Source organism: Gloeophyllum trabeum (assembly GCF_000344685.1).
Source record: "Gloeophyllum trabeum ATCC 11539 unplaced genomic scaffold GLOTRscaffold_00001, whole genome shotgun sequence".
Taxonomy (NCBI): domain Eukaryota; kingdom Fungi; phylum Basidiomycota; class Agaricomycetes; order Gloeophyllales; family Gloeophyllaceae; genus Gloeophyllum; species Gloeophyllum trabeum.
Genome location: NW_006920410.1, coordinates 436094 through 462060, shown reverse-complemented (window position 1 = coordinate 462060; position 25967 = coordinate 436094). Strand labels below are relative to the sequence as shown.

Sequence of the window (25967 nt, the reverse complement as noted above, 5' to 3'; positions counted from 1 at the left end):
CCTCTACACGAAGGATGGCAAAGTCGCGGAGAAATGGCGGGAATGGCTAGAGCAAAGATGGGCTCATGCAGAAAATTGGCAGTTCACGCAAGGGGGGTAAAGAATTTGGGACAGAGGTTCCCGGTAATTTGTTATCATACGACCATCTAAGTACATACAGTGCACCCTTCACAGTAACCTGGTAGCCTAAATCGAACGTAATTTCACTGCAGCAACTGATGGGGAACCTGAGATGCAGGCGTGCCATGGGAAGCCATCAAGAACTGTCGCACAAGAGATAATAATGAGGAAACTAATGGTCTTATCAGCCTCAAATCTCGCCGGATCTGTCGTGCGCAGATGTCCGAGGCCGGATGAGACCCGGAAGGGGAGGCAGGGGTCCCGAGAAATGCTCGCGTGGAGGGTCGAGGCCAGCTACGCGAGTGGCGCAGCGCGGGAGAATGGACTGTAAGGGACTGTGGCGGTGCCTGACCAGGACCGTAGATCTAGCGGAGGAAGTGAATGAACGGTGATGTTTATATAGTGCATGAAGGATTGGATGATTATGCCGGGGGAAAGTCCGTTGCTGTAATTGAGAATAATAAATGAGAGATGCTCGTCAAAAAGCCCATAACTTCAACCTGGGGGCGCCCTTGTGGATTAACTTAGTGGGGAAAAAGAAACTAAATGTTACGAGTGCTATGAGCCGTCACGCAGAGCAGTCTGATACCGCTGCGTCCAGCTCGATGGCGGAGGCGCCTTCTTGCCTGGCTGTCCGGAAGACCTCGGCGGGGAGTTGACTTGCTCGTGAGGAGAGGACTTTGTCCGCGGCCTTGCGCCAGCTCTTCCGTTCGCCTGTTGCTGAGCGGCTAACTGGCCCATGGACTCCGTGCGAGGCGGATAGAAACCCTGCCCCGGTCCGTTGTACATCATGGGGTTCCGAGGCGGACCAAATGACTCTCCATAAACACTCCTTGAGCCCCATCCACCACCGCCGATCTCGCTCGCATCGTCGCCTATGACACTCGAAGCACCATAAACAGAGCGCGCGCCGGAAGGGAACATGACACTACCACCTGTCCAATGAGGTGTGAGACCGCCCATGCCCATCCCGCCGTTGTACATCGACCCACCGCCATACGTAGACCCCGCGTACGTCGAACTCCTCTCCCACTCCTCCGCTGCAGCGGCCATGGCCTGCTGTGCAACAGCCATCTGGTAAGTCTGCTTGGCGATCATCATGGCCCTTTCGTGTGCAGCTAGGTAGTTCGGATCGGCTCCCATAGGCGGAGGCGGGACCATGAAAGCTTGGGGAGTCAGCATACCCGTAACCTGTGGCGTGAGCATCTGTGTAGGAGGAATCCATGGCATCTGCTGCGAGGGGGAAGGACCGAAGTTCATACTCGGCATACCACCCATCATGGGGTTAGAGGGGTTCAGCATATTCATCCTGGGCGGCATGTTCTGTGAAATGGGCGCGTCTTCGTCATCCTCGTCGTCGTTATCGATAGGTCCCCGGCCATTGATTAAGTTGCCCAGCTATGCAAAGGTGTGAGGTTTGATACTGCTCCCCGTCAAACAAACGTACCTCAATCGCGGCCTTCGCCTCGCTCCTCCTACGCTCACGCCTCTTCTGCTCAGCCTCCTTATCCGTCATCTCCGCCCTCTCCTTCGTAACTGTCGTCGGCCGACCTCTCTCTCGCTCCTGATCCTTCGCCTGCAGGACCTCATCTTCGAAAGTCACACTAGAGCTCTTCCTATGACCCCGTCTACGGGCCGCCTCCACATTGCTGCTGACGTTGCTTACGCTCTTGCTATCCCAAGCTCTATCGTTCCCGTAATCACTCCCGTCGCGGGGGGTATAAGGCGCCCTACCGCTGCTAGAATCACCAGTCGAGCTTGCGGGACTGTTTCCGCGCCGCGGCTCAGCGAACGGTTTCTTGGGGACTGGGGTATTTCCAAAACCTGAGCCTGGCGGAATGAGCGATATAAGAGTAGGCGGTCGTACGGTAGAGGGCTGGGAAGATCCTGACGACGAATGCGAAGAGTTCATGCGCGGAACGGGTTGCGGAGGCTTCGATTCCGGTGGTGACAGATGCGACTCAGACAGAGTGTGGGTGGACCTGGGTCGGGACGTGACGCTGAACGAGGGAGGCTGCTCTCGCTGTCTCACTGGAGTCGGGACGATACGCTTCGCCTCCGGCTGTTCTACAGGACTACTGACAGGAGACATAGACTCCGGAGAACTGCTGACGAGCTTGGGCTCAGAAGTGCCCAACGGGCCAGAATCGGCTTTGGCAAGTATAGGGCTGAAAGAGAACATATCTGCGAGGGCATCATCGGATACCGGTGACATTGTCGCAGCACGTTTGGGCTGAGGCTGCGGCATAGCAGCAGCGGATGCAGTCGCAGGGTCCCTCTGAGGAGCCGGCAGATTATCTGTACTCTTTGATCCCAGTCCCTTAGTCAGATTAGCCAGACGTTCCGTCAAGTTCGTGGGCGAGAACGCCAGAGGCGACATCGTGAACGACTGTTCCTCGTCCTTCTTGTGCGGTAGAGGAGGTGAAGGTCCGAGAGAAGAGACGTCGATAAGGGGCGGCTGCGACGGCTTCCTCGCGCGCGAAGCGGATGTCGTAGCACTGTTACCAGACATGGCAGTCCCAGGCCGCTTGGGCTGGATGAGACTGGATAGAGGGGCGTTATCCTCATCCTCATCGTCTTCATGTGAACTTTCCGAATCCGACGTGCCAGCGTTCCGTGCAGGTTGCCGCTGGTGCGCCGAGATGGCCGACCTTGACGTTGTCTCCGAAGAGTCGTGAACTGGCAGGGAGAATAAGAAAGTACGGGTGCGCTCAATGAGATATCAGTCAACCGAGTGAATGAATGTGCTCACCCGCTGCGGAGCCTCTAGTTGTCTCTGGACCTTGATTGGTAGCAGGCACAGGTGTCATGGAAGACATGTCAGATGATCGTCGAACACGATTGAACGAAGCAGGAGACCCCTCCTCGAAGTTACTAGAACGACTACGCGCTGTCCGTAACGGGGGTGATACGACTAGATTCTGGCCGTGACCGAGCTCTGACTTGCTGCCAGATGACTGTTTTTTCACCTTGTTCGATGAAGCACCAGGTGATCTATGCCCAAGCTCTGAGCGGGCTCTTTGCGTGATGGTCCTTTGACGGCCAGGACGCAACGTGGCTTCAGCGTCCGAATCAGATTCTTCCTCCTCCTCGGACTCTTCCTCTTCTGAGGACGAATTGGTGGGTATTGCAGGCGCAGTCGATCTACGTGGAGGAGGACGGGACTGAGCACGGGGACCCGCAGGCTGTACGCCGGAGGCCCTAGGTGACTGGTTCGGGGTAATCGGTGGTCGGGGCAGATCAAGCGTTGATGGGGGTCGTAACGACGGGACTGGTGAAGGGGCTGCGCTTCGGCGAGCTTGCGCCTCTCGAAAGGCGGCAACGGAAATGCGTTGGGAGGACTCTGATGCCACGCTGTTTCCTCTCGGGCGGGGCGGAGGAGTGGGAGAGAAGGGTATCGATGGTGCAGGGGAGACAGGCCGAGGGGATACGGACGGCGACTCTGCTGGGCCTACGTGGCGGAAGGACTTCAGGTTGAACGACTCCACCGGTGGCGAGGGAGGGCGGCTTGGCTTCGACTTTGTCCGCTCGCGAGTGGCCCAGGAGAACAATCCTCCGGACTTTTTGTCAGCCTTGGGGACAAAAGGGGAGGGCAACTGCTTCGGTTTCTTCATAACGTCCGTCTTGACCGAGTCCTGGGAAGGTTGGCGCGAATGGCCCCGCTCGTTCGGGAGAGACCTGGTCGAGCGTGCGCTATGCGGGTCGCCGTACGCGGGCGACGCGAAAAGAGACTTTTTATCCGGTAGTGGGACCTTGAGAAGGTCTAAGTCTGCCTCTGAAGCGGCGCTGGAAAGGGCACAAGTCTTCGGATCGCGTGCAGCGTTCCCAACGTTCTTCGCCGAGACTACTGCGGGACTCCCATGTCCCTTTCGACGGAATCCCGGCAACTTCAATTTGCTTGACGAGGCACCAGCAGGACCGTTATAAATGTTATGACCGTTGCGAGAAGCCGGGACATTTGATGTCGGTAAGATATATTCAGAGTCTGCCGTGTCGGACTCGCTAGGGGAGTGAACACTTGCCACGCCTGCCGCTTCCTCTGGCGAGCTTTGGTGTTTGTCCCGCTTAGAAAAGATACCCAGCAGCGGCATCGCGGTTGGCGACGGCGACGAGGAGCCTTAGGATGTCGGCCAGCGTTGTAGGATGTGGAGAGGAAGGCTGGACTGCAGCTGCAAGCGAAGACACGAACGTGACGGAGCGCGAGGCATTTCGATCAATTCCGGCCCTGTTTCGGGGCGAGGATCACGCGTTTTAGACGGCAATGTCCAAATCCGGAATTGATTCGCACAGAATTCAGTCTAGAAATGATGTCCGGGATACTTGGTGCTGGTTTTTTTGTGGAAATTCAGAGGAAAAACAAGGAAAACTGGTGTAAGTTTATCTTGGCTGTCGTCATTTTGTCCGTCATTCCCGGAATATTCAACGCCATGCGAGTAACCTGAGGCAAGGTATCGTATGTCTTGTCTGCAGTTACCCTTGCCAGTGTTACTGTCCATACGACAGGCGCCAGTGTGTTTGGATTATCTCCACGAACAAGAATATAACAAGAACGCTGTACGTACTCCAAACTCTCCCACCGCCTCCTGGCGATCGTCTGGTTACACTTTCCCATCCATATATACTTACCTGCAAGTCACGGAGAACAAGCTCCTGTGTGGGAGGGTAACAGGCATCGCAGTTGAACACCTTGCGATACAAAGGCAGAGGCAAATTGCAGACAATGGTGCCTCAGATAATCTGTAATAACTCGTTAGTACTTCAGTGCGTAACAACGGTTTGAGCTTTCTGCGATTTAATACATACAGCTACCTTGGGAACAAGATAGCTTCTCTGATTTTCCATGCTGTTCGAGTGGACACATTAACGGATCTCTTGACCGAGATGGGCGTCCATTCTTCTGCCACATACCATACATGAATGTTCATCGTGGGTCCAGATATCCATGTGAGAGCGGATCGAAGTCCGCCGAAGTCCGAATTCATTCCGGTGGACTTGTATATCCAAGCTTTCCTCTGTATATAGGACACCTCGTTGCAACCGAATCGCGCCATACCATACGGCATAGAAGCACTAGTCAAGTTTGTAGTCGGTATACCGGACCTATAAGGGCCGCGCCTATACGGCAATAGAGATCCAAGGAACACCAGTATGGTAGACAGTCCGCTCAAGCCCATAAGACCTGTCGAAGAACAGCTGTAATGTGATGTGACCTGCTCTACAGTCGCATCCCTTCCGTAGAGCGGCCGCCTAGTTTCCTTCCGTTATGTACCAGGCTCAGAAGTAGAAGTCCGATTTCCAAGAACGATATACATACGCCGTGAAGTCGAGCGTCCAGGCGAATGGGACCCCAAGTCAATCGAGTCATATGCTCTCCGTAGAGCTATCTCGCATCCCAGAGTCGGTACCGAGTAACCTGCAGCGGCAATTAGTAGGGCCAAAGCCATAAGACGCGCAAATCAGCGACATCGACATCCCCGTGAACGATATGGACCAGGAAAATTTTCTCAGCAATCTGAAATGCGCGCTGTACGTTGCGTCGAGGCGAGGACCCAGGGAAGAATTAAGAGGCAAAAGAGCTCTGAACAGCTCAAGTCCAATGTTCCGCGCCTCAGTTCGAGGTGGTCAGTGCGCACCTTCCGCGGAGTGATTGTTGACTCGAACCGTGAGAAAGCCACAGCCCAGAACGACGTCGTTCGTCCGTCCGAGCTCCGCTCCTTCTTCGCCCCTTGTCATCAACCACAACCGTCTCCGCCAGGCGCGCAAGTCGTCCCGCCTCCGCCCTCGTCGTCGCCAACAGCCCTCAACGCTTCTAATCAACAATGGCTCGTACTAAGGTTTGTCGGCGTCCTCGTTTTCATGGAGCGCACATTACTGACGTGTTTTGTCGCGCAGCAAACCGCCCGCAAGTCTACTGGAGGTGGGTCGCCGTTGAGGAGTCGTTGGTGGCATGTGGGGAGATTAAGACATTACTTTCAGGCAAGGCCCCTCGTAAGCAGCTCGCTACCAAGGCTGCAAGGAAGACCGCGACTGCCGTACGTCTCTTCCCATCTTCCTGTGGCATTTTCATCTCACTGTTTTGTGCCACTCGACCTCAGGCGGCCACCGGTGGTGTCAAGAAGCCCCACAGGTTCCGGCCTGGTACCGTCGCCCTCCGTGAAATCCGGAGGTACCAGAAGTCTACCGAGCTGCTCATCAGGAAGCTCCCCTTCCAGCGGCTCGTGCGTGAAATCGCTCAGGACTTCAAGGTACGTTTTTCATTGTGGCTACGGGTGGCAGGTGTCCTAATATGCCAATTTGTGGCGCAGACCGACTTGCGCTTCCAGTCCTCCGCCGTGATGGCTCTTCAGGAAGCTGCTGAGGCCTACCTCGTCTCCCTCTTTGAGGACACTAACTTGGCTGCTATCCACGCTAAGCGTGAGTCCCCTCCCCTTTTGTCCCCGTGTTTCTGACATTGACTTACGTTCCTTCTCAGGTGTCACCATCCAGCCCAAGGATTTGGCCTTGGCCAGGCGTCTCCGCGGCGAGCGCTCTTAAGCAACTACGGCTCTCGTCAGTCTTTTCTTCTTTCCTCGTTATGTTTATAAACGTTGTCTGGTCATGTACCATGTATTATGAGACTCGGTGAGATACGTTCGAACCCTATAATGTGTGTGTAAACCCCATGCTATCCAATTTTTCATGAGAGGTGTGATATGCGCAAGCTAGGATGTGATATGGTGGCTAGTAAAGAAACATTCTAGAGTGTGAGGACCTCAAGTGCAGCAATCCTGCCACCTGTACACAAATGAGGATACAATAACTTGTCAGGGTCTGGGGCTTTCCTCGTTGATGACCTCCATCAGCAAAACGGCATGACCGTCTAAGCGAAGCTAAGACACTCGAGTAGGGTCCGGGAAGGGCAGACGCGGTCCAGCATTGTGCATACACTACGTTCCACAAGGGTGCGTACAGGTTCAACTTGAAGTTCTCTGTTGTTATCGGAGAGGACCGGTTGCAGTTTGTCCCACTTCGGCCGAACGCGGCCACATTCGTTGAAGTACAGAATATGTTCAGGAATACCCTCCCAATCCAAATTATCTCTCGAAGCTACCCTGCGTTCGTTTGGAAAGCATATCCTCATACACTGATGTGTTCAGAGTCGAGGGGACGTGAGTATGAAAGGTAGAGGACCCTCGTCCTTCATGTCGGCCTGGGCCACCGGTTCTTATGACTATCGCGTAGCTCAACGTAAACCCAGCCCGTCAGTATAAATAGAGGCAGTTTATCGTAAGCCTAGGTATCTCGAACTTGAACGTTCGAACCCCCGACTCCCGAGAGGACATGGTGTACAAGTCGGGCCTTGCACCAGTAGACGACATCGGAACCCAGCTTTACTACGAAGACACCGGACCTCCTACCAAGGACTCCACCGAGGCATACACCACTCTGTTCCTGATCCATGGTGCAGTCTTCCATAGCGGTAAGCACGCCAACACTCTTGTATACCACACCTACCCATATTCTCCCGCGACCCAGCCATCTTCCGCCGCCTGCACCCCCACGCACTGCATCACAACCTCCGCATCGTCGCGCTTAACCGGCGTGGCTATCCCAGCTCCACCCCATACACCCACTCGGAACTCGAAGCTCTGCGGGGGCAAGATAAGGACGCGCAGGCGACCCGGCTGCGCGCCCTGGCTCTGCAGATTGCGTCCTTCGTCCACTGGTTCGTCCAGACGGAGAAGATAGGGCAGGCCGCCGTCCTGGCGTGGTCCGCGGGCAACGTCTTCGCGCTGGCTATGCTCGCGCACGCGCATACCTTCCCGCCAGAAATAGCGGGAACCATCGAACAACACTGCCGGTGTATCATCCTATATGGTACGTTGTTTCCTCCTGAGTGTCCCCACCGACCAACCCAACCTAATGCGATACTTGACAGACTGCCCCCAATTCGTGTGCGAGCTCTCCTACGGCCGCACCCACCCGATGTGGGATCCCACCCTTCCCCCGTCCAAACTGGTCCCCACCCTCTACTCACTCATGTCCGGCTACTTCTCGCACCCGTCTCCTCACTCCAGGAATGCCAGCGGCCTCACCCTGACCCGGAACCCGTCCAAAACCCCTAGCATCGACCGCATGACCCCCGCCGAGCTCGCAAGTGTTAGCCACTGCTCGCCGCTGGACAGCCCGGACGTGCTGCTGACAAGGCTGCAGCCCGGGGTAAGGGTGGAGAATTTGGTTGGGGCGCTCAGGGTAAGTGAGAGTGTGTGGCCGGACGTGCAGATTAAGTTGGTACCCTGCATGGAGAGCGCGTGGGAGATGCTCACTGCGCGCTGGGAGATCGAGAGGCGGCATGAAGAGCTCAGGGCGGGCGGGGTGCCCGTCCGGACACTCAGCGTGCACGAGCAGTGTGGTGCTAACCACTTCGTGAGTGGCCCCACCCGACTGATGCCGAGGTGAAACCCATACCTCCTGTTGCTTTCTCCGCCTTCGCAGGCGCATTGGGATATCCCAGAAGAAACGATGCAGTTCTTAGCAAATGTGATACGATCGTAACTAGCGTCTATTGCAAGCATCTACAGCCCCCCAGGTTTTCCATCAATCAACCCAGGTGGGGTCCCCATCAAACACCACCCTCGGATTATAATGCGCGCCCTTGAGCATCTTCGCCGCCTCCATGCGCGTCTTCACCGTCCGGTGCACCTTCACCCCTGCGCGCAGATGGTGCTTCGGCAGCTCCCGTGGCCTCCCGAGATGTATCCTAGCCACACACACGATAGTCAGCAAATAAATCAATTTTCCTTCCTTCCCATCCTATCCCACACAATTAAATGCAGGGAAGAGTGAAGAGTGAATAAAGACGGATACGCACGTCCAACACGAAAACCAACTCGCGTTCTCCGCCTGCTGCCTCACCCTAAGGGGCAGAATCTCGAGTATCCACCACCACTTCGCAATCGTCAGCTCATCATACAGCGGGCACAGCGCATCCGCCAGATCCTCCTCCTCCTCGCTCGCCATCTTCCCCACCTTCCCAAACTCGATATCCTTGCTCCCCGGAATCGAGTCCGCGCACTTCCCCTCCGCCGCTACCTTACTCAGGTGCTCACACAGCACCGTATTATCTCGTAACCCCAGCGCGGGCGGGCGCGGCTGGACGGTCGGGTATAAGGCGGCGGGGTCCACCCCGAAGGCGCGCAGCGCGCGGCCGTGGAAGAGGATGCCCGTGCGCGCGAGGAAGCATTGGCGCACCATCCAGCGCAGCGGGATGCGCGAGAGGCTGTGCGGCGTGTCGTTTCGCACGGAGCCGCCGCCGACGTCGGCGTGGCAGCCCGCGAACCACACTTCGAGGACGTCGGTCTTCGTCCAGCCCCTGCCCTTCGTCTTCTTCTGGGTGTGCTTGCCCTTGTCAGTGTGTTTCCCATCGCCGTTGTCGTGTTGATCGGGATGGGCGGCGCGCCGGGAGGAGCGCGGCATGTCGCCGGGCTGCGTGCCGAGCTTTTCTTGCTCGGGCGAGTGGCGGTGCCAGTGGTTGACCTTGAACTTGGCGCGGTGCTCGTCGAGCGAGACGGCCTGGCGGAAGGTCTTGATGGACGTGTTGTTCGTCGTGAAGGGGAGGTGCCGCGGGATGAGGCCGACTGAGGCAACCGTGTCCCTGTGGGCGTGAGTGATGCGAACGCGTAGCATGAACGAGTTGAGCAGTGAGAAGTGAGAAGAGGTAGATGCGTGGAGGACAGGGCGGACTCACCACACCCCGAGGAACTCGATGTCGACGTCGATGCAGAAGGCCTTCTTGAACGCGGTGCTCTGCGCCCAGCCGCGGTCGTCCTCGCGCCTGAACATCTTGTATGCGAACGGGACCGTCTGGCGGTTCCCCGGCGGCAGCAGGCCGACCTGGAGTCAGCGGGGGCGTTAGTGGTGTGCGAGGAACGGTGTAAGGGGGAAGGCGCTGGAGGTATGGAGGGGGGAGAGCTCACTTTGTGCAGCATGCCGGCGAGGGCGCGCGCAGTGTAGGCGCCCCGCGAGAAGCCGAATATGCATATCTTGTCTCCGGCGCGGTCTGCACGCAAGCGAAACGGGACGCAAATGTTAATCAGTCCTTTGCATCTGAGAACGGGACACCTACAGTGGCTCATCAGAAACTCGTACCCGCCTGCCATTAGCAAAACCCATTAGGCGGATATATACATCTAACTGCTATGTGAGCCTACCTTGGACGTGGTAGCTGAGGCTCCAGGCGACGGCCTGGTCGGCAAGCTTCCAGAACGTGCGCGTGAAGGAGTTGACGGTCGCGCCGGGGCCGGTGTACGTGCCTATTCCGGTCTGTGCAAGAGCGGTTAGCAGGAATGGGAGAAGCAAACGCAGTGCCGCACCTGGTAATAGACCATCTGCTCATCAGGGTCGTGCTTCTTGAGCATGGAGACGAGCTGGACGACGTTCGAGTTCTGCGAAGGCAACGCGAGTCAGGCCGGGCAGCAGCGGAGGACTGCGGGCTGGCACTGACGTCGTCGTCGAACTGGTCGCCGGTGCCGTCGAAGCAGAGGATGAGCGTGCGCGCGGCGTGCATCGCGGGCACGACGTCGTCCTCGTCGTCGGCATAGCCGTCGATGCGCGCGGCTTTGCTCTGCGCGTCGTCGGTCGGGGAGCCGGTGTCGGAGACGACGGTGTCGCCGCTGATGCTATGGGTAAGTGCGGACATGACAAGGCGTGTGCTCGTATCTGCGCTATAGAGCACGAGCAGTTTATATACTCGGTCGGTGTAGTACTTGCTCCGATATCGGTGAGTGAATTGAGGGATCGGTTTGGCTAGTCCGCTGCCGAGGAGAGTCAGTCATAGAGTTCAGGGTCGTGTGTTGAGAGAAATATTGGGCATCCCGTGGCTGTCTTCGATGCATCCTGTCAGTCTGTCAATGTCAACAATCTGCAGTCCAGCGTCGGCGGACTTGCAGTGCTGGCGAGCGGCGAGCTGTGGGGTATCGTGTGGATGGCTGAGCTGGTGCAGACACTTCGGGAGTTCAACTCTTTTGGCTGGGGCAAAAGGTGTTGGGATTGGATTGTATCGGACGCTTTCAGTAGCCACAATAAGGCCGCAGGGCCGCGCTCGTGCGCAGCAGAACCCGCTACCTTTGACTCGAACTGTGTGTAGACAGCAGCTTCGAATGGGGCTCCTCAACCTCCTGCAATGTATTGATAATTTCGGAGACCTATGGTCCAGGACATGTATAACATATCACCACAAGTCTCGGAAATTTATATCAGAACTGAATAAGGCAGTCATGTTCTTCAAGCTCCAGATCTCCGGTCTCAACCACTCCTTATGAATTGAATGTCCTGCCACTTCTATGCATCCCTCTTGCCTGAGTGTTCAAGTTCCTCTGCCTGTCACTACTGTGTCAGTGGGCCGGCATTCAATACCATTCACCCTCTGTTTCCTTTTGTGATACTGTACCGATACGACCTTAGGCAACGTCCCGTGTCCCGAGAGGTCCGTCGCCGTTGCCTATTTTGAGATTTGTCCCGTGTCCCGGACACCTCGTTGCTTGGGGCCCCGGAGCCTAAATCCGCGCTAAATGGGGATAAATGAACAAATTTATTCGCAGGTGCTTTGGAAACCCTCTTGAAGCTTCTTCTGAGTCTTCTCTCAGCGATTTGAGCCTCAGATCTATCTGAGGAGTGTATCAACATTGCATTACCCTCACCTTAGTACGCGCAACTGCAGGTTGCGTTGCATGTGTCCCTTGTCCCGACGGAGACGTTGCTTGACCTGCCACATTCCCACGGTGAATTACATAAGCCGTTGCGTTGCCTAAGGTCGTATCGGTACAGTATGTTTTGATGTCACACTTCCCTTATTTGGGACTTTAGGGCAGGTTTCTCCCGATCTTGCAAATCTACTTTGTAAGTTGTTCACATCAAGGACGCTAAAACCCACTACCAAAGGTAGCGGGAATAACCAAATAGGTACAAGCAGCTTCGCATTTTTGGTAATTGTTCTACGGGATATACTTTTCCTTAGTCCATTGCTCTACACTAGCATCTTGTTTGTGTCTCACTGTGCTCTACAGTCACCTGCTCACGTCATGATCAGGTGAGTTCAGCTGAGCTGATTGGGTATCCTGCATCCAGACCTGAAGTCGCACCAAAACTAGCCTGGTCATGCAGAGAAAAGGCTGGATGATGCAGTCATGACCAGGTGGTCTGGTTCTGACTGGTCAAGCCCAGCTGACATGGTCAATTTGTGGCCAGCCCAGCACAGCCAGTATATTTGTGTCATGTCTAAATTCAAATTACATTCTATTCAGTCACTTATTGCAGCATTTCACAAAATATTCAATTATGTTCTATGCTAAACACTTACAGCTGTTTTCCCAACATAAGGCATGGCGTGACTTTTCGCATACCAAATGGCCTTTGGTAAAGAAAAATCTGTAGCAGCCGCATTCGGGCTCGGATGGTGCTTTGAATCTGTATATAGGGGTTTGTGATATAGAGGCAAAGCATGGAATTGAAAGAACAATGAAATTCAGTGCAGGGGTGCTGTCTACAGGAGGGGTAGCAAGCATGTACCAATCCAGGCGGCCAGAGCTCAAGGGCTGCCAATTCGTAACACAGTAACAGAACACATTTCTGAGTATTGGAACTAAAAGAGGGACATATATACACGGATTCAACATACCTATCATACATTTAGACACTGTATTTGATTTTAAAGAGCATGTACAAGAAAATCAATCCCTAGGAGGAGTAGCAAGCTTCCCCTTCAGTCCCAGCTAGACACATGGGTCCAGCAAATTTTAGACATGTTTGTACCATACTGTAGATTATGTGTGCCAGGTACCAGGGTGGTAGGATATCTGCTCCCTAATTGACAGCCTGAATACTCCTGGATTGGTCTTTAAGCAGGCATACATGTGCCAGATGAGTGAATCAAAATCTGAGGTACACACCGAACAAGACAGCAATCAACCCCATTCACAAGTCATGATGTTATCTGCTACTCACCAGCCGCACCAGTGGAGATCATAGTAGAACAGTGGCAGCAACTGGTGTCAGAGATGAACACTGGAGGGACTGGTGAGACAAGCTGACCGTGTGCATTGTAACACCGCCTACATGCCATATTATTTTGTCAGTACATCAAGAAATTGGAGAATATAAGATACTAGTGAGCTTTGGCAGCTGGTGCCATAGAAGGACTTATGTATACACACCACTTTGAGGCTGGAAGACAGCTTATGTTTTGACACTTCAGAGATATGTCTGTAAATATAAGCCTGTCGCCCAATATTTTCCCACCTTATAAATGGTGCAACTCCCGCAGTGTCTCCTGTCTGCCCAGAAAAATGCCACTGGACCTCCTGGATCCCGAAGCTCACCCAGCCCGATTAACAACAAGCTGATTTTTGAACATATAAACTCGAGGCGTTGATCTCAACAAGCTATGATACAGTAATTTTTATGCAATTTGAAGAAAGCTCAACTAATACACAAAGGAGGGCTAAGCTGCCGACAGCCGTCGGCGCTTATCGAATTGCTTACCTGGGCGCCCCCCGAATTAGGTGGCCCTCGTAGCGCATCCCGCTAGACTCGCCCCTCGCCACCCTGCACATCCCACACAGCCCATAAACAGGACAACAAGCTTATATTCTGACAACTAGTAGAACTAGAAGACCGGATGGACATGAGAGAGCACGACGTCGGTGGCGCGCAGTTCATCCTCGAGCCGTCGGGCAGGGTACATAGAGAGAAGGGCCTCCGCCGCCGTCCAGGGCGTGTCCCTGTCTCGTGCGCAGAATGTCGTCGGTGCGTGACTCTTCCCCGTCCTTTCACGTCCCTTGTGCCCTTCGCTGACTTCACTCACTCGTTGTCCAGGCTCAAGATACGCTGTGACCGTAAAGTGCGTTGGCCTGATGGCCGTGGAGGTTGGAAGGATGCGTGGATTGACAGAACTGCAGATCCCTTGCGAGGCGTGTATCAAGAGGGGGTGCTCGGCCATCTGTCCGGACGGTAGGGCACTTCCTATAGGGCTCGTACTAATGCTCACGTATCTGGTACGTAGGATCCCTCGTGGTCGACAAGAACAACCGGTACATACTCCCCTCTCCTCTGACGAACACAGATTTGACACCTACACGCCCCAGCCTCGTTCTCGCCAATACCGAAGAGCTTCACGACGAGATCGACCGGCTGCGCGTGCGCCTGCTCGAAGTCGAGCAAGAACTCCGCCTAGCCAAGGAGAAAGAGAAAGAGACGTCGCGTTCGCCGCACAGGAGCACGGACAGCTCCGCGGGCTCGTCCCCGCTCACGGGTCTCGATGCGGGCTCGCCGCCCAGCACGTCCAGCCTGTGTGGGCAGGAGGGATTGACGGAGGAGGAGGAGGAGAGCTTTATTGATGCGTTCGGTGAGTGTTGGCGATGCAGGGTGCCACTGGAGCGCAGGGCTCATTGGCGGGTCAGGCTCGTTGACGATTGGGCCGAGGGGAGAGACAAAGTTCTTCGGGAAAACCGCGCGGTCAGAGGTGCGCCTTTTTATCCCCTTCCTCCCCACTTCCTCCAACACGCCCGTCTCGCTCGCCAGTTCCTCATCCACGTAAGCCCACCCCGCTTCCCCCTTCCCACTCGTAACCCCAAACACTCACCCTCAGGCCAATGTCCGCCGCCCGTACTTCAACACCGAGTTCCCCGCCCTCTCGAAAGCGCTGCTTGACGCGTCTACGTCCGCGCCGCAGTGCTACCGCCGCTCGATCGCGTGCGAGGAGCCCGTGCGGCGCGAGCTGCTCCAGGCGCTCCCGCCGCTCAGCGAGGCGTGCCGGCTGTGTGAGATCTTCCTGGAGCACGGGCGGTATATGTAAGTGTTTGGTTTCGTGTGTGGGGGGAAAGCGCTGACGAGAATAGGTATTGTCCACTCCCGAGGGAAGAGGTGTTCGACGAGATCCTGAGCAGCGTCTACCGCGCGGGGTGCGTCGCCCTCGGCCCTCCCTCCCTCTCCTCCTATCCCCTATTAACCCGCCTACCAGCCTCCCGACCCTCGACGCGCCCGACGCCGTCGCGCTGCTCTTCATCCTGCTCGCGCACGCGACGTACGCGGACCCCGCGCGCGCGCCGTACGCGTCCGCGTCGGACGACTTTTACATCCTCTCGCGCGTCGCGCTCAATTTGATGCCGCCGCTCAGGGAGACGACGGTGATGTGGGTGCGCGCGTTCGTGAGTGTCTTCGTTTTCTTTGCTAGGTTGGTGTGCGGAGTGAATGGGGGGTAAGGGATGGGGCTTAAGGGAATGGGTGCTGATTCAGAGTACGGACAGGCGTACCAGGCGCAGTACACGGAGCTGCGTGACTTCGAGGGGACAAGTATGCCATGGATCGATATCAGCAACGCGTTCAAGTTCGGGCAGAGCGTGCGTTCCCCCCCTGTCCTCTCTCCTTTCCTTCCTTTCCCCCTAACCCCCCGGGCGTGTAGATCGGCTTGCGTGAGTGATATGGTGTTCGCAGTTGTGATGAGGGTGGGGTACTGAAGAGACATAGATTTGAAGAGCAGTAGGTGGAAGCTGGACGAGCAGACGGCGCGGAAGCGAAGTAGCCTGTTCTGGCAGCTGTTCGTGGCGGATGCTTGGTTGGTGCGTGGGGAGTCATCTGCGCGTGTGGATGCTTACTTTGTCCTCTGCGCTGATCGAACAACGAACAACCCCCGGGCGGATCGATACTATAATACAACTGAATGCACTATGGACGGCTACGGATGAACAGAGCTTCAGCTTCGGCCGCCCGCCCGCGATGGACATGAGCTACCTCGAGTGCGACCTACCCCCGGACGAGGAGGAGACGCTCGACGCGAGCGGGAACAGACAAGTCGGGTGTACGCCCCCTTCGTCCCTCCCTACCCTTCTCATGCTCACGCACGTATGTATACACCAGTCCACCAGTGGGTCGTGCACTACTCGCTGATGATGCGCACGGTCGTGATGCCCGCCGCGTTCGCGGCCAAGACGCCGCCGTACGCCGCGATCCTGGACCTGGACAGGAAGGTGAGGGAGTTCTACGTGCCCGAGCGGCTGCGCCCCGTGTGCGTGCAGATCGACCGCGCGACGCCGATGTACGTGCATATGCAGCGGTGGATGGTGCTGTCCTACCGGGAGAACAGTTAGTGCCGTTTTCCTGGCTTGCACCGGGAATGATTGGAGGATATGAACTGACGTAATGGGGTGGGTCAGCGCTGCTGCACCTGCACCGCGGGTACTTCGCGCAGGCGCTGCAAGACAGCCCGGACGAGCCGCTCAAGCACAAGTACGGCCTGTCCGCGATCGCGGCGTACCGCTCCGCATACCGGCTGATCAAGTACTTCGACGAGCTGTTCGAGGAGTTTGCGTACCCCATCGACCGCCTCAGCCTCGGGTGGTCGCATATGCTCACGGCGTCGGTAAGTTGCTTTGTCTTGAGCTTGTGAGGGCGGGTGGGGGAATGCTGATACGGTTGGGGTAGATTGTGATGTGTTTGTTCATTACGAGGTCGAGGGTGTCGAAGATTACGAGGAGCGCGATGGAGATGCTGGATGCAGCCCACTCATTCTTCACTAGAGCGGCGGAGACTAGCAGGGCGGCTGCTCACAGTCTGGTACGTATGCGCTTATGTTAGTTTTGTCTTATGCTCACAACGCTTGAAGGACGTGGTCCAGCGGCTCCACCGCCTCGCGCACAGCACACTGGACAACCTGCAGGGCGCCGACGCGGTCCTCCCGTGCTCGGAGCTTGACCGGCTGGGCGGGAAGACGACACTCACGGCGGACCCCGAGTCCCCGCCCGCGCAGCCGCAGCCCTCCCCTACCCCAAGCCAGTTCCAGTTCCTCGAGAGCCTCCCGGGGAACACGCACCCGACGATCATGCGCGACATGATGGCGTTCGAGGGCGCCGCGGAGGAGGTCAGGCCGCCGCAGAGTATGTTTGACTTCCCGCCCGTGAGCGTGCAGCCGCCGCCGCTACCGGTGTGGGACTTTGGCGGTGGGTTTGAGTGGGCGCAGTTTGGGAATGGGGTGGAGGGGGCGGGAGCGGGAGGGGTGCCCGTCGCGCCGCCGGTTCCGGATGTACCGGAGGAGCAGCCGTTGGTGCTGGATTCGACGTGGCAGAGTTTCGTGGAGCAGTTGGGGATTGAGCAGATTTGAGTTGGGTTCATTGGTGGTGTACATATTTCATTGGTATATATTAGCCATCGCGCTTATACTCTCTAACGACTTTGAACTATGGATCGTGCGGAATTCGCAGGGAGACATGGTTACCAGGTGTTACTTTGGTAGGCGTTCATTGCAGAATCATGAGGACGTTGTCACATGCTAGCAATTCTGACTGACGGGCGGACATCATACGCATCTGCCGACGTGTCTCAGCGGCTTGCATGGCTGTCAGCCGCTTATTCGCCTCCCGACATATATCCCTGTCAAGGTCATTTACACCTAGCCCGAGGCACCTCTTTCTCAGAGCATCCTTCCATTCACACAGCATCCACGATGGTGAAACCTAAAGCGGAAGTTATCGAGCAGTTTAATGACGGGGTGAATATGGACGCGGAGGAGCTGGAGCAGTGGGTAGAAGGGGATAAAGCTAAGAATGCGGGTACCGGGGTAGGTTTGGAGAGTGGGCGGAAGATTGCGGACATTTTGAAGAGGAATCCGGACAAGGATCCGGAAGGGTACGAGGATGTAAGTTTTGATGTAGTTGGCATGATGTACCACGATTGACCAGAGTGAATTATAGGAGGATATAGGCCACATGAGAAAAGTGACGGGGTAAGCCCTCGTTCAGTAGTAGTGATTGTCGAAGTTGTTCATTGACGGATGGTGGTTGGGTTTAGGTACATCGCACGCCACTTGGCGCAGGAAGATCACTTGAAAGAGACGAAGACGAGGAATGAGCTTGAGAATGCCAAGAGCACCATCAGGTATGCGTTTGCTAGTGCATTAAAGAGTTCGTGTTACTTACCTGATTGTTTTCGGTCAGCTTGAAGAATTGGGGACACGTAGGCCTCAAGGTTGTCAGGTAGATGCTGGGCTCGCTAACATGGGTCTCCGTAGGATCCCGTGAAAGCCATGGACGAGGATGAAAACCGAAAGATAGAGGCCAGAGGGGTTGTGCATGAGCCAGAACACTCCTCTGACGACGAAGGGTCGGGGGATAGCGTTGGAGAAAGTCAAGAAGCCCCGTGTGCCAAAAACCGCGGCACGAAGCGAAGTAATCCAGACTCGAGCAAAGGAGCTTGCCCTGCAAGTCCCGTAGCACAGGAACCACTGGATACAGGGTCCCAGAAAAACGAAGGATCGCAGAGCGGGGATAAAACAGACAACTCAGATGCAGACGTTGCAACACCGCCGCGGAAGAGAGCAAGGACTGTAAAGCGACACAACGATGATTCCTAGGACACGACTGTAACGAGACTCGCCTGGTCAAAGGGATGTATCGATAATTTCAGAGGGTCACGAATGTAAGCAGACACTGCCCTGTATCCTGATGGCGAGCCACAAACACGTTCGCGGTATTTGTGGCTGCAGGGCTTCCCACGGTTGCATTGACGACAGTGTGGGAAACTAGGATCTAGGATAGCAAATTACAGCTTGATAGGTTCTTGCCAGTTTCGACGGACAGCTGCAATCTATCTGTTTATTGTCGCGGCCCATTATCACTGCTTTCGACCTTTCAATTATCTATGCTGGCCGCCCAATATGCCCGTCCTAGTTGAAACGGTTACGGAGCCCGCGCAAGGCCTATACGAGGCCCGGGGGAATATAACAAGAATTTCGCCCATTCCCTGTTACCCACAGACGCATGATAAATCTGTGGCTTTGAATACAGCAGAGACGCTTGCTGAGACGCCGGCAAGTCCGAAGAAAAAGAAGAAGAAGAAGGCCAAGAAGGCCAAGGCGAAGGAGAACGGGAAGGTTAAGGTGGAGGAGGTACAGGATACTCGGCCACCAGTTCTCTGCATCAGCAGGAACAAGCATTGGCGTTACATCAGCTCGTATCACGTATGTCTCCATATTTTGTACTGCTTTTCCTGTGCTAGAACGTATGGAAGGGTCCATGGCTGCAACTTCCGGTAGAGCTCCTCGAGAGCCTGCTTGTCCTGAACATGGACCCAGCCACCTTGACCGCCTCAGAACCCCGCGTCCCGCCTATCCCCCAATCCCCCTCGCACACTCCTCATTCGCGCCGACGCGACCGGGGCTTCGCTAGCCTAGGCGACTACTCACCCCCCGACTCCCCTTACGACACCTTCGCGCACCTTCCTCCCCCTCCACCATTACCAACACCTAAACCGGGAAAGGCCACCCCACCTCCTATCGATCCAGGCGTCTTCCGCTCCGTCGCCTCTATCCGGCGGCTCATCGACGAGGCCTCCGAATTGAGCGTCCGCGCGAGCTCCGGGCTGAGCGCTGCCGCGCTGGTGTCCATGCGCGACGCAAGCCGTATCGGCAGCAGCCCCTGGGCGACCGCGCAGGCTCTGGGCCTGAACCCGCTCGGCGACACCGGCGGCGGGCGGAGCGTCGCCATGAGCGCGATGCGTGTGCACCGGCTCCGCGCCCTCGCGGTGCAGAAGCTTGCGGCGGCGTATAAAGCGGACGAGATCGCGTCGAGCGTGATGGTCATGCAGGGCGGGAGCGTATTTGATGACATCGCCGAGCGCGTCTTGAAAGTCGGTGCGTGCCCCTGTTCTTTCCGCCGAGCGCTTGCGAGACGCCGTTGCAGATCCTAACGACGTGGACGCGCGATACGTGCATTTTTTCCATGAGAAGATCCCCTCCCGGTTGGTCCGCAATCGTGTTGTAATCAGCAACAGAGGCTAATTACCACAGTGGCACCAGTCAACTCGCCGAGTCCACCACGACTCAGGTCTTGGACGAGCTCATAGCCGCTCATCCACATCGACTCGAGTTTTATCGTACTCGTGGCATCGTACATTGTTTCCGCGATGAATACACGCTAGCTACCAAAGACTTCACGCATGCGATTAAAGAAGCTAGGGCGCAGCGGAAAGCGCGGATGGCACATATGAATAATATCAACCAGCCTGAGCCTCGGGCTAAGAATGGGAAGAAGAAGAAAAAAGGGAAGGGGCCCGGGAGGAAGGCCAATGATCAGGCGACTGAGAATGGCACCGGCGACGTTGGGCCACCAGGGGCTGCAATTGAAGGCCCAGACGGCGAGCAGCTGTTACTGCACCCTTCCGTTCTGCCCGACGCTCCCGAGCCCATCGAGCCACAGTGCTTCTTCCTGCGCGCTGCGGCGCATCTCCAGCATGCAGTCTTTCTAATTGAAGAAGCCATCCTGAAGCTGGAAGGGATTCGCAAAGACCCCACAACCGACGGTGCGGAGCTGCGATTGTGCTACATCGAGAATGGGCGGTACGGCGGCGTGGAGATCGGGAATCCCGACGGACCCCTGGGGCGAACGGACGGAGCCAAGTGCCGCGCGTATCGCGGGGTTCTCGGGACAGACGCGTTCCGCGAGCAGGTGGTCTTGCTGCTCAGGAAGAGCATCCGCGACCACGAGAAGTTCCTCGCGCACTTCGACACGCTGGAGGGCGGGTGCGACGCGTTCTTCACCGAGGGTGACCTAGCTGCGCGCACCGAGTACGCGTTCCTGCTGATGGAGTCGTTGCGGCCGGGCAACCACTCGGCGGCCCCGCCTCTGCCGACGCAGGACGCGCCGGCGATGTTCACGACTTACCACCCGTTGATCGTCGAGAGCCATTTTAGTATCTTGCTCTGCCAGATGATGATGGGCGATTTTGTGGGGCTGGTGCATGCGTTTGCGCGAACGGCTGCTTTGGTGGATGGGCTGGAGGGATACCCCGTGTTTTTGCCGCCGAGGAGTATGGCGCATGCCGAGTTTGTGGAGATATTGGAGAGGCTGGCGAGGGGGTGGAGAGTGGGCGTGGTGGGTACCCGCAGGAAGGATGGCAGGGGTGGGAAGAGTAAGGTTTTGACCATTGAAGCGCCTCCTCCGCCCTTGCCCGAGCGAGAGAGCACGCCCGAGGACGAGAGGGACGCGTCCGAGACGGACACGATCGGCCCGTCTGCGTCCAGCTCGAGCATCTCGTCCGCGTGTGGGTCCACAACGTCCACCTTCGTCGGGTCGTCCTCATCCTCGCCGACCTCGTCACCCGTCACGTCGCCAGCGCCTGACCCGATGCTGGTGGAAAACCTGATGTGCGCGCGGGTGCTGCTGGCGCCGGTGGTGAAGCGTCAACGGGAGCGCGCGGAGGAGAAACGGAGGGAGCAGGCGAAGGGGGGGAAGAAAGGCGTTAGTATCAATATACCGATGCACGGCCCGCGGGTGGAGATCGTGCTTGCGTGGCTTGGGGCGACGGCGCTAAGTGAGATGGAGGCGGTTGCTTAAGGTGTTTTGTGATAGTAAAATATGTTTATTTATGCGTATGCTATGAGTGGGCGGATGGGATGAAGGAAGGCGCTGGAGCTATTCGTCTTTGGCTTTGACGTCTTCGGCGATATCGCGTGCCAGTGTGTCCATGTATTTGTAGGCTCTGCCAGCGAGGAGGCTAGCAACGCAGATTAATGGGATGAGTCCCAATAGGATGGGCGTCACCGATGCTGGGATGATTCCAAGCTGTAGCGGTTCGAGCATGATAATAAATGGAACCGGTTCTAAGGACTGGTTGGTTCGGGGAGGAGTTGGCACACCCGTATGCACAAGGGTTATTTTCGCGAACTTGATACGGGTGGAGGGGAGTCTCCGGACGGTTGTGTCGGGATTAGGGTAGGAGGAGCTGGACCCAGGAGAGTCGATGGTTATTCTGAAGTCGGTTGGGTGCTGAGAGTGAAAGTAGCGTCAATGCGAATTATGTGCACGGTCACCGCAGGGTACGCACCGATGCCGGCCAGGAGATCCGGAGCGTAAATTTTGTGTAGCTTTTCCATCGTTCTTGGTCGAGGTCCAGGAGTACCCAAATCTCTCCCGGGGCCAACGAAGCCGCTTGGAATGACGTGTCTGCGAGATCCAGCCGTTCTTGCGGTTCAGTGTCTGGTAGAGCTTGCAATGTCATAGGCCTAACTTCCAAGATCGCCTCATTCTTTTCAGGAGTAAGATGCAGCCTATAGGCACAAAAAATCAGCTATTATAAAGAGACACGTTGCTGATCCACCCACCAGCCCTCTATCGACGAAGGCATATATGCGTCTTCCACAATAGCAGCATGGAGATTGACGATTTCGGTGTTTCCTGAGACATAAAGAAACTGTGTAGCAAGGAGGAGAATAAGTGAATATCTGCCCAAATACATAAACATATTCGCAGAGGAAATACCAGGCGGACGTGGTGAGTCGTGATGCGATCGACGACAAGCAGAGCTACATACAGTAGGGGTAGGGTTACATTGCATGCAAAATCTTATCTTATCCTGTGACGCCACAACTTCGATAATCTCATCGAGTCACGCGCAAAAATAACATTTCTGAATGTATTTCCTGGCCCGTCCAACTCTCCGTCCTATCCTCACTTATCGATTGCGCACCCTCCAGCCCCGCCGCGCCATGGCGACAATGAATATCGAGTCCGCTCAGGCGTCGTTGCTGAACCTCGAGGAGGAGATCTCGAAGCAGACAGCTCTCGTCAATGAGCTCCGGACAAAGAACGCGGAGACGAGTGCTTTGGAGGAAGCGAAGAAGAAACTGGGCGAGCTGAAGAAGACGCTGGCGTTGAGCAAAGGCGCGGGAGGAAGCAAGGAGGGGAAGAAGAAAGAGCGGCTGCTACTGAAGACTGCCAAGGTGCGCAGTCACCTCTAGATTCAGCCTTCCGTCATAATGCTGGACAGTAGGGAACCCGAGACTATGGACCAGCCGAGATGCACTGCAAGGAGCACATTGAGCGCACCGTGAAGGCCGTCTTCTCCCTTTATGGTGGCTCACAACTGGACACGCCTGTCTTCGAGCGGAAAGACATCCTCACAGACAAATACGGCGAAGACTCAAAGCTCATCTTTGACTTGATGGACCAAGGTGGAGAGCAACTAGCGCTACGCTACGACCATACTGTGCCATTAGCACGATGGCTAGCAATGCAGGGCAATGCGGCCAGCAGCACTGGACAGAGTAAAATCTGGCAAGTGGGGAAGGTGTACCGCAGAGATAACCCAGTGATGAGCAAGGGCCGAATGCGGGAGTTCTCACAAGCTGTGCGCGTCACAACTACAGGTTCCTTGATATGTTCCCTAACACAACACAGGACTTCGATATTTCCGGCGTCTGGGACCCGATGATTCCAGACGCAGAGATCATATCGTTAGTGGCCACTGTCTGCTCGAGGTTGGATGTCGGGGATTTCCTGATCAAGGTGAGTGGACGTTGACTTACATATGTAGCCTTACTGACTCAAAGTAGATGAACCACCGAAAAATCCTGGACGGTATCTTCGAAGTTTGCGGCGTCCCGCCAGAAAAGATCCGAACGATCTCCTCTGCTGTAGACAAACTCGATAAGGTATGTCTCGTCGACCTGACACTGTTGGCTACCTAACACATCATAACTAGCTGCCTTGGGCCGAGGTCAAGAAGGAAATGACAGTGGAGAAGGGTCTGCCAGAAGACATTGCAGACAAAATTGGCGAATACGTCAAGCTAAAAGGCGGGCCCGCACTGCTGGAGCAGCTCAAAGCGGATGAAGTACTCATGGCAAATAAGAGCGCAAAGCAAGGTGCTGAGGAGATGACAATATTGTTCACGTTATTACGAGCATATAGATGTCTAGAGAAGGTAAGTGCACGGTTCGATAACTGCACTAGCTGAGTGCTCAAGTCTTGTAGGTATCCTTTGACATGTCGCTAGCCCGCGGACTGGACTACTACACCGGTCTCATCTATGAAGCCGTCGTCGAAGCCTCAGCACCCCCAGCCTTCAAATCCGCCGACGCGCTTGCGGGCACCTCCACGCCCGCACCCGAAAAGCCGAAGAAGAAGGCGTCGCCCAAGTCTACCGACGGCTCCCTCGAAGAGGAGGAGGAGATCGACGAGTCGCAGGTAGGCGTGGGCTCCATCGCCGCGGGCGGGCGGTACGACAACCTCGTGGGCTCCTTCGTCGCGAGCGCGGCGGGCGACGAGAAGAAGGCGGCGAAGGGCGGGCTGCCGTGCATCGGCGTGAGCTTCGGGCTCGACCGCGTGTTCGCGATCGTCTGGCCGAAGTGGGTCGAGCGCGGCGTGCGCACGAAGGACACGCTCGTGTACGTCATGAGCGCAGGCGACGGGCTGCTCGAGGAGCGCATCGAGCTCGTGAGGGAGCTGCGCGAGGCGGGAATCAAGGCGGACTTTTTGGCAAAGGCCAAGCCGAAGCTGCCTGCGCAGTTTTTGGCGGGTGAGAGGGACGAGGTGCCGTTTGCGGTCATTTTGGGCGGGGAGGAGTTGGCGAAAGGACTGGTGACGGTGAAGGAGCAGCGGTGGGAGCTGGTGCCAGGCCAGGGCAAGCGGAAGATTGAGAGTGCGGATAAGGGAACGCATGTGAAGAGGGAGGAGTTGATTGACTGGCTCAAGAGTCGGGACGGTTGGAAAGCGTGGGTGGCGGGTGAGAGTTAGGTTGTTGGTTTAGGCGGGGTATTCGTAGATGTGCAAGCCTGAATGTATTATTTTTGCTTTTACAGTTTTTCGGTTTCAGGAGAAAGCTACAGCCCGCTGAGCTGAAGGCCACGGTGTGAACATTGCAGACTCAGACCAACGCGTGGTTCATCAGCGTAGACAGGCACTATTAACCCTTCGTGATAATACAGCGGAGCATTAACTCTACATTATATCCTTCTATTCTTCATCAGTCCCAGATCCAGAGCCAGAACCTTCCTCTCCCTCGTCATCTAGTAACACGGAGTCAGTGAGATTCATAGAACTCCTTCAGAGCAACAGGCGTACCAGACGCAATATCATCCCGAGACACGCTTTTCTGCGCTTGTGCTTTGCGGAACAGGGCGCGTATCTCGGTGTCTTCTGGCTTAAGCAGGTCCGCCGCGGTGTCTCCGTTCTTATCCTTAATCCTACACATCATGGACCGTGTCAGAGGGAGCTTGGTGAAAGCGAGGGGTAAGGTCAAGCATACGTGACATCGGCGCCAGCTTCCAGGAGGCTCTCCACCACGGCCTTCCTCACCTCTGGATCTTCAATCTGAACAGCTAGATGTAGCGGCGTGGCTTTCTCTAGTCGGTTGATAGGATCGACGTCGCATTCCTCATGAGATAGGATGTGCTCCAAGACGTCTAGCGAGCCGTTTGATGCGCTGTAAAGTGACAGACAGGGGGAATCAGAAATGGGAGTGACACGGAGGGACAGATGATACATACTTACGCGTAGTGCAGCGCTGGAAGAGGTGGAAAGTGGTTTAATTAGGATATCACGCTCATATCCCTAGCAGAGATATCGAGTCGTACCTGTGTTACCGAGACTGCCATCAATCGTAAGTAGTAAGCAAAAATGCGACCTGAGACCACCCACCCGTCCTGGAAGTTTATGTCGAACCCGCCTTTCTCGAAGACGTCAAGGAGCATATCCTCATTGTCAAGCCGCGCAGCTGCGAGCAGCCTCTCGTCTGAGCAGGCCCCCGTTATAAATCTCCCAGATTAGTTTCACTTCAGTGAGCACGCACTATTGGTAGCTCCGTCGATACTCTCTGAGGCCATTTCTGTTGAGTAGTGGAAGGAGTTCCGTGCAGCAAAGGGTGAAAGCAGTATGGCGGTTTCAAGGAGCACTGGAGCTGATTTAGATCAAGTCGGTGATCGTAGCTTGGAGACTGCGTGGGAATACCCCGTAGCACTGGAAAGTGTGCACGTAGTGAATTGAGGTCCTCCAGGAACCATCGGCTTCCCGCCGGCACGTCTCCTCTACATTCGTCCAATATGG

General features: G+C 55.9%; 10 protein-coding genes across 10 annotated transcripts; 6 read left to right on the top strand and 4 right to left on the bottom strand.

Moving 5' to 3' along the window:
* Positions 1–486: 486 nt before the first annotated feature.
* Positions 487–4211, bottom strand: GLOTRDRAFT_118502 (uncharacterized protein; the record flags this gene model as incomplete). Its single annotated transcript, XM_007862374.1, has 3 exons — positions 487–1518; positions 1568–2799; positions 2873–4211. The coding sequence occupies 3 exons, from the start codon at positions 4209–4211 to the stop codon at positions 679–681; spliced, it is 3411 nt and encodes a 1136-aa protein (XP_007860565.1). The 3' UTR covers positions 487–678.
* A 1728-nt stretch (positions 4212–5939) lies between these two features.
* On the top strand, positions 5940–6816 carry GLOTRDRAFT_112846 (histone H3; the record flags this gene model as incomplete). The annotated part of the gene is made up of 6 exons (XM_007862373.1): positions 5940–5954; positions 6013–6037; positions 6097–6152; positions 6216–6365; positions 6426–6534; positions 6593–6816. The coding sequence occupies 6 exons, from the start codon at positions 5940–5942 to the stop codon at positions 6652–6654; spliced, it is 417 nt and encodes a 138-aa protein (XP_007860564.1). The 3' UTR covers positions 6655–6816.
* Positions 6817–7440: 624 nt separating this feature from the next.
* Positions 7441–8655, top strand: GLOTRDRAFT_31344 (uncharacterized protein; the record flags this gene model as incomplete). Its single annotated transcript, XM_007862055.1, has 4 exons — positions 7441–7579; positions 7636–7977; positions 8039–8526; positions 8596–8655. The coding sequence occupies 4 exons, from the start codon at positions 7441–7443 to the stop codon at positions 8653–8655; spliced, it is 1029 nt and encodes a 342-aa protein (XP_007860246.1).
* Positions 8656–8689: 34 nt separating this feature from the next.
* GLOTRDRAFT_112845 (uncharacterized protein) lies at positions 8690–10666 on the bottom strand (the record flags this gene model as incomplete). Its single annotated transcript, XM_007862372.1, has 8 exons — positions 8690–8860; positions 8972–9754; positions 9848–9993; positions 10077–10159; positions 10226–10252; positions 10311–10422; positions 10473–10544; positions 10604–10666. The coding sequence occupies 8 exons, from the start codon at positions 10664–10666 to the stop codon at positions 8698–8700; spliced, it is 1449 nt and encodes a 482-aa protein (XP_007860563.1). The 3' UTR covers positions 8690–8697.
* A 3114-nt stretch (positions 10667–13780) lies between these two features.
* Positions 13781–17251, top strand: GLOTRDRAFT_123836 (uncharacterized protein; the record flags this gene model as incomplete). Its single annotated transcript, XM_007862371.1, has 17 exons — positions 13781–13834; positions 13893–13902; positions 13972–14106; positions 14159–14500; positions 14556–14617; positions 14677–14688; positions 14744–14946; positions 14994–15056; positions 15116–15302; positions 15402–15494; positions 15557–15566; positions 15622–15713; positions 15844–15952; positions 16012–16236; positions 16308–16513; positions 16576–16707; positions 16757–17251. 17 exons carry the CDS (start codon positions 13781–13783, stop codon positions 17249–17251), a joined length of 2430 nt encoding a protein of 809 aa, XP_007860562.1.
* A 342-nt stretch (positions 17252–17593) lies between these two features.
* GLOTRDRAFT_31888 (uncharacterized protein) lies at positions 17594–17876 on the top strand (the record flags this gene model as incomplete). Its single annotated transcript, XM_007862090.1, has 2 exons — positions 17594–17785; positions 17841–17876. 2 exons carry the CDS (start codon positions 17594–17596, stop codon positions 17874–17876), a joined length of 228 nt encoding a protein of 75 aa, XP_007860281.1.
* Positions 17877–18725: 849 nt separating this feature from the next.
* Positions 18726–21640, top strand: GLOTRDRAFT_51932 (uncharacterized protein). Its single transcript, XM_007862136.1, has 4 exons — positions 18726–19105; positions 19156–19777; positions 19827–19884; positions 19943–21640. Exons 1-4 carry the CDS (start codon positions 18803–18805, stop codon positions 21477–21479), a joined length of 2520 nt encoding a protein of 839 aa, XP_007860327.1. The 5' UTR covers positions 18726–18802; the 3' UTR covers positions 21480–21640.
* On the bottom strand, positions 21342–22269 carry GLOTRDRAFT_134831 (uncharacterized protein; the record flags this gene model as incomplete). The annotated part of the gene is made up of 3 exons (XM_007862370.1): positions 21342–21911; positions 21970–22192; positions 22247–22269. The coding sequence occupies 3 exons, from the start codon at positions 22267–22269 to the stop codon at positions 21558–21560; spliced, it is 600 nt and encodes a 199-aa protein (XP_007860561.1). The 3' UTR covers positions 21342–21557.
* A 370-nt stretch (positions 22270–22639) lies between these two features.
* On the top strand, positions 22640–24659 carry GLOTRDRAFT_31940 (histidyl-tRNA synthetase; the record flags this gene model as incomplete). Its single annotated transcript, XM_007862093.1, has 6 exons — positions 22640–22864; positions 22915–23271; positions 23322–23429; positions 23477–23575; positions 23626–23847; positions 23898–24659. The coding sequence occupies 6 exons, from the start codon at positions 22640–22642 to the stop codon at positions 24657–24659; spliced, it is 1773 nt and encodes a 590-aa protein (XP_007860284.1).
* A 219-nt stretch (positions 24660–24878) lies between these two features.
* Positions 24879–25747, bottom strand: GLOTRDRAFT_123831 (ankyrin; the record flags this gene model as incomplete). Its single annotated transcript, XM_007862369.1, has 7 exons — positions 24879–24931; positions 24987–25108; positions 25171–25347; positions 25416–25428; positions 25499–25512; positions 25563–25656; positions 25714–25747. 7 exons carry the CDS (start codon positions 25745–25747, stop codon positions 24879–24881), a joined length of 507 nt encoding a protein of 168 aa, XP_007860560.1.
* Between the last annotated feature and the right edge of the window lie 220 nt (positions 25748–25967).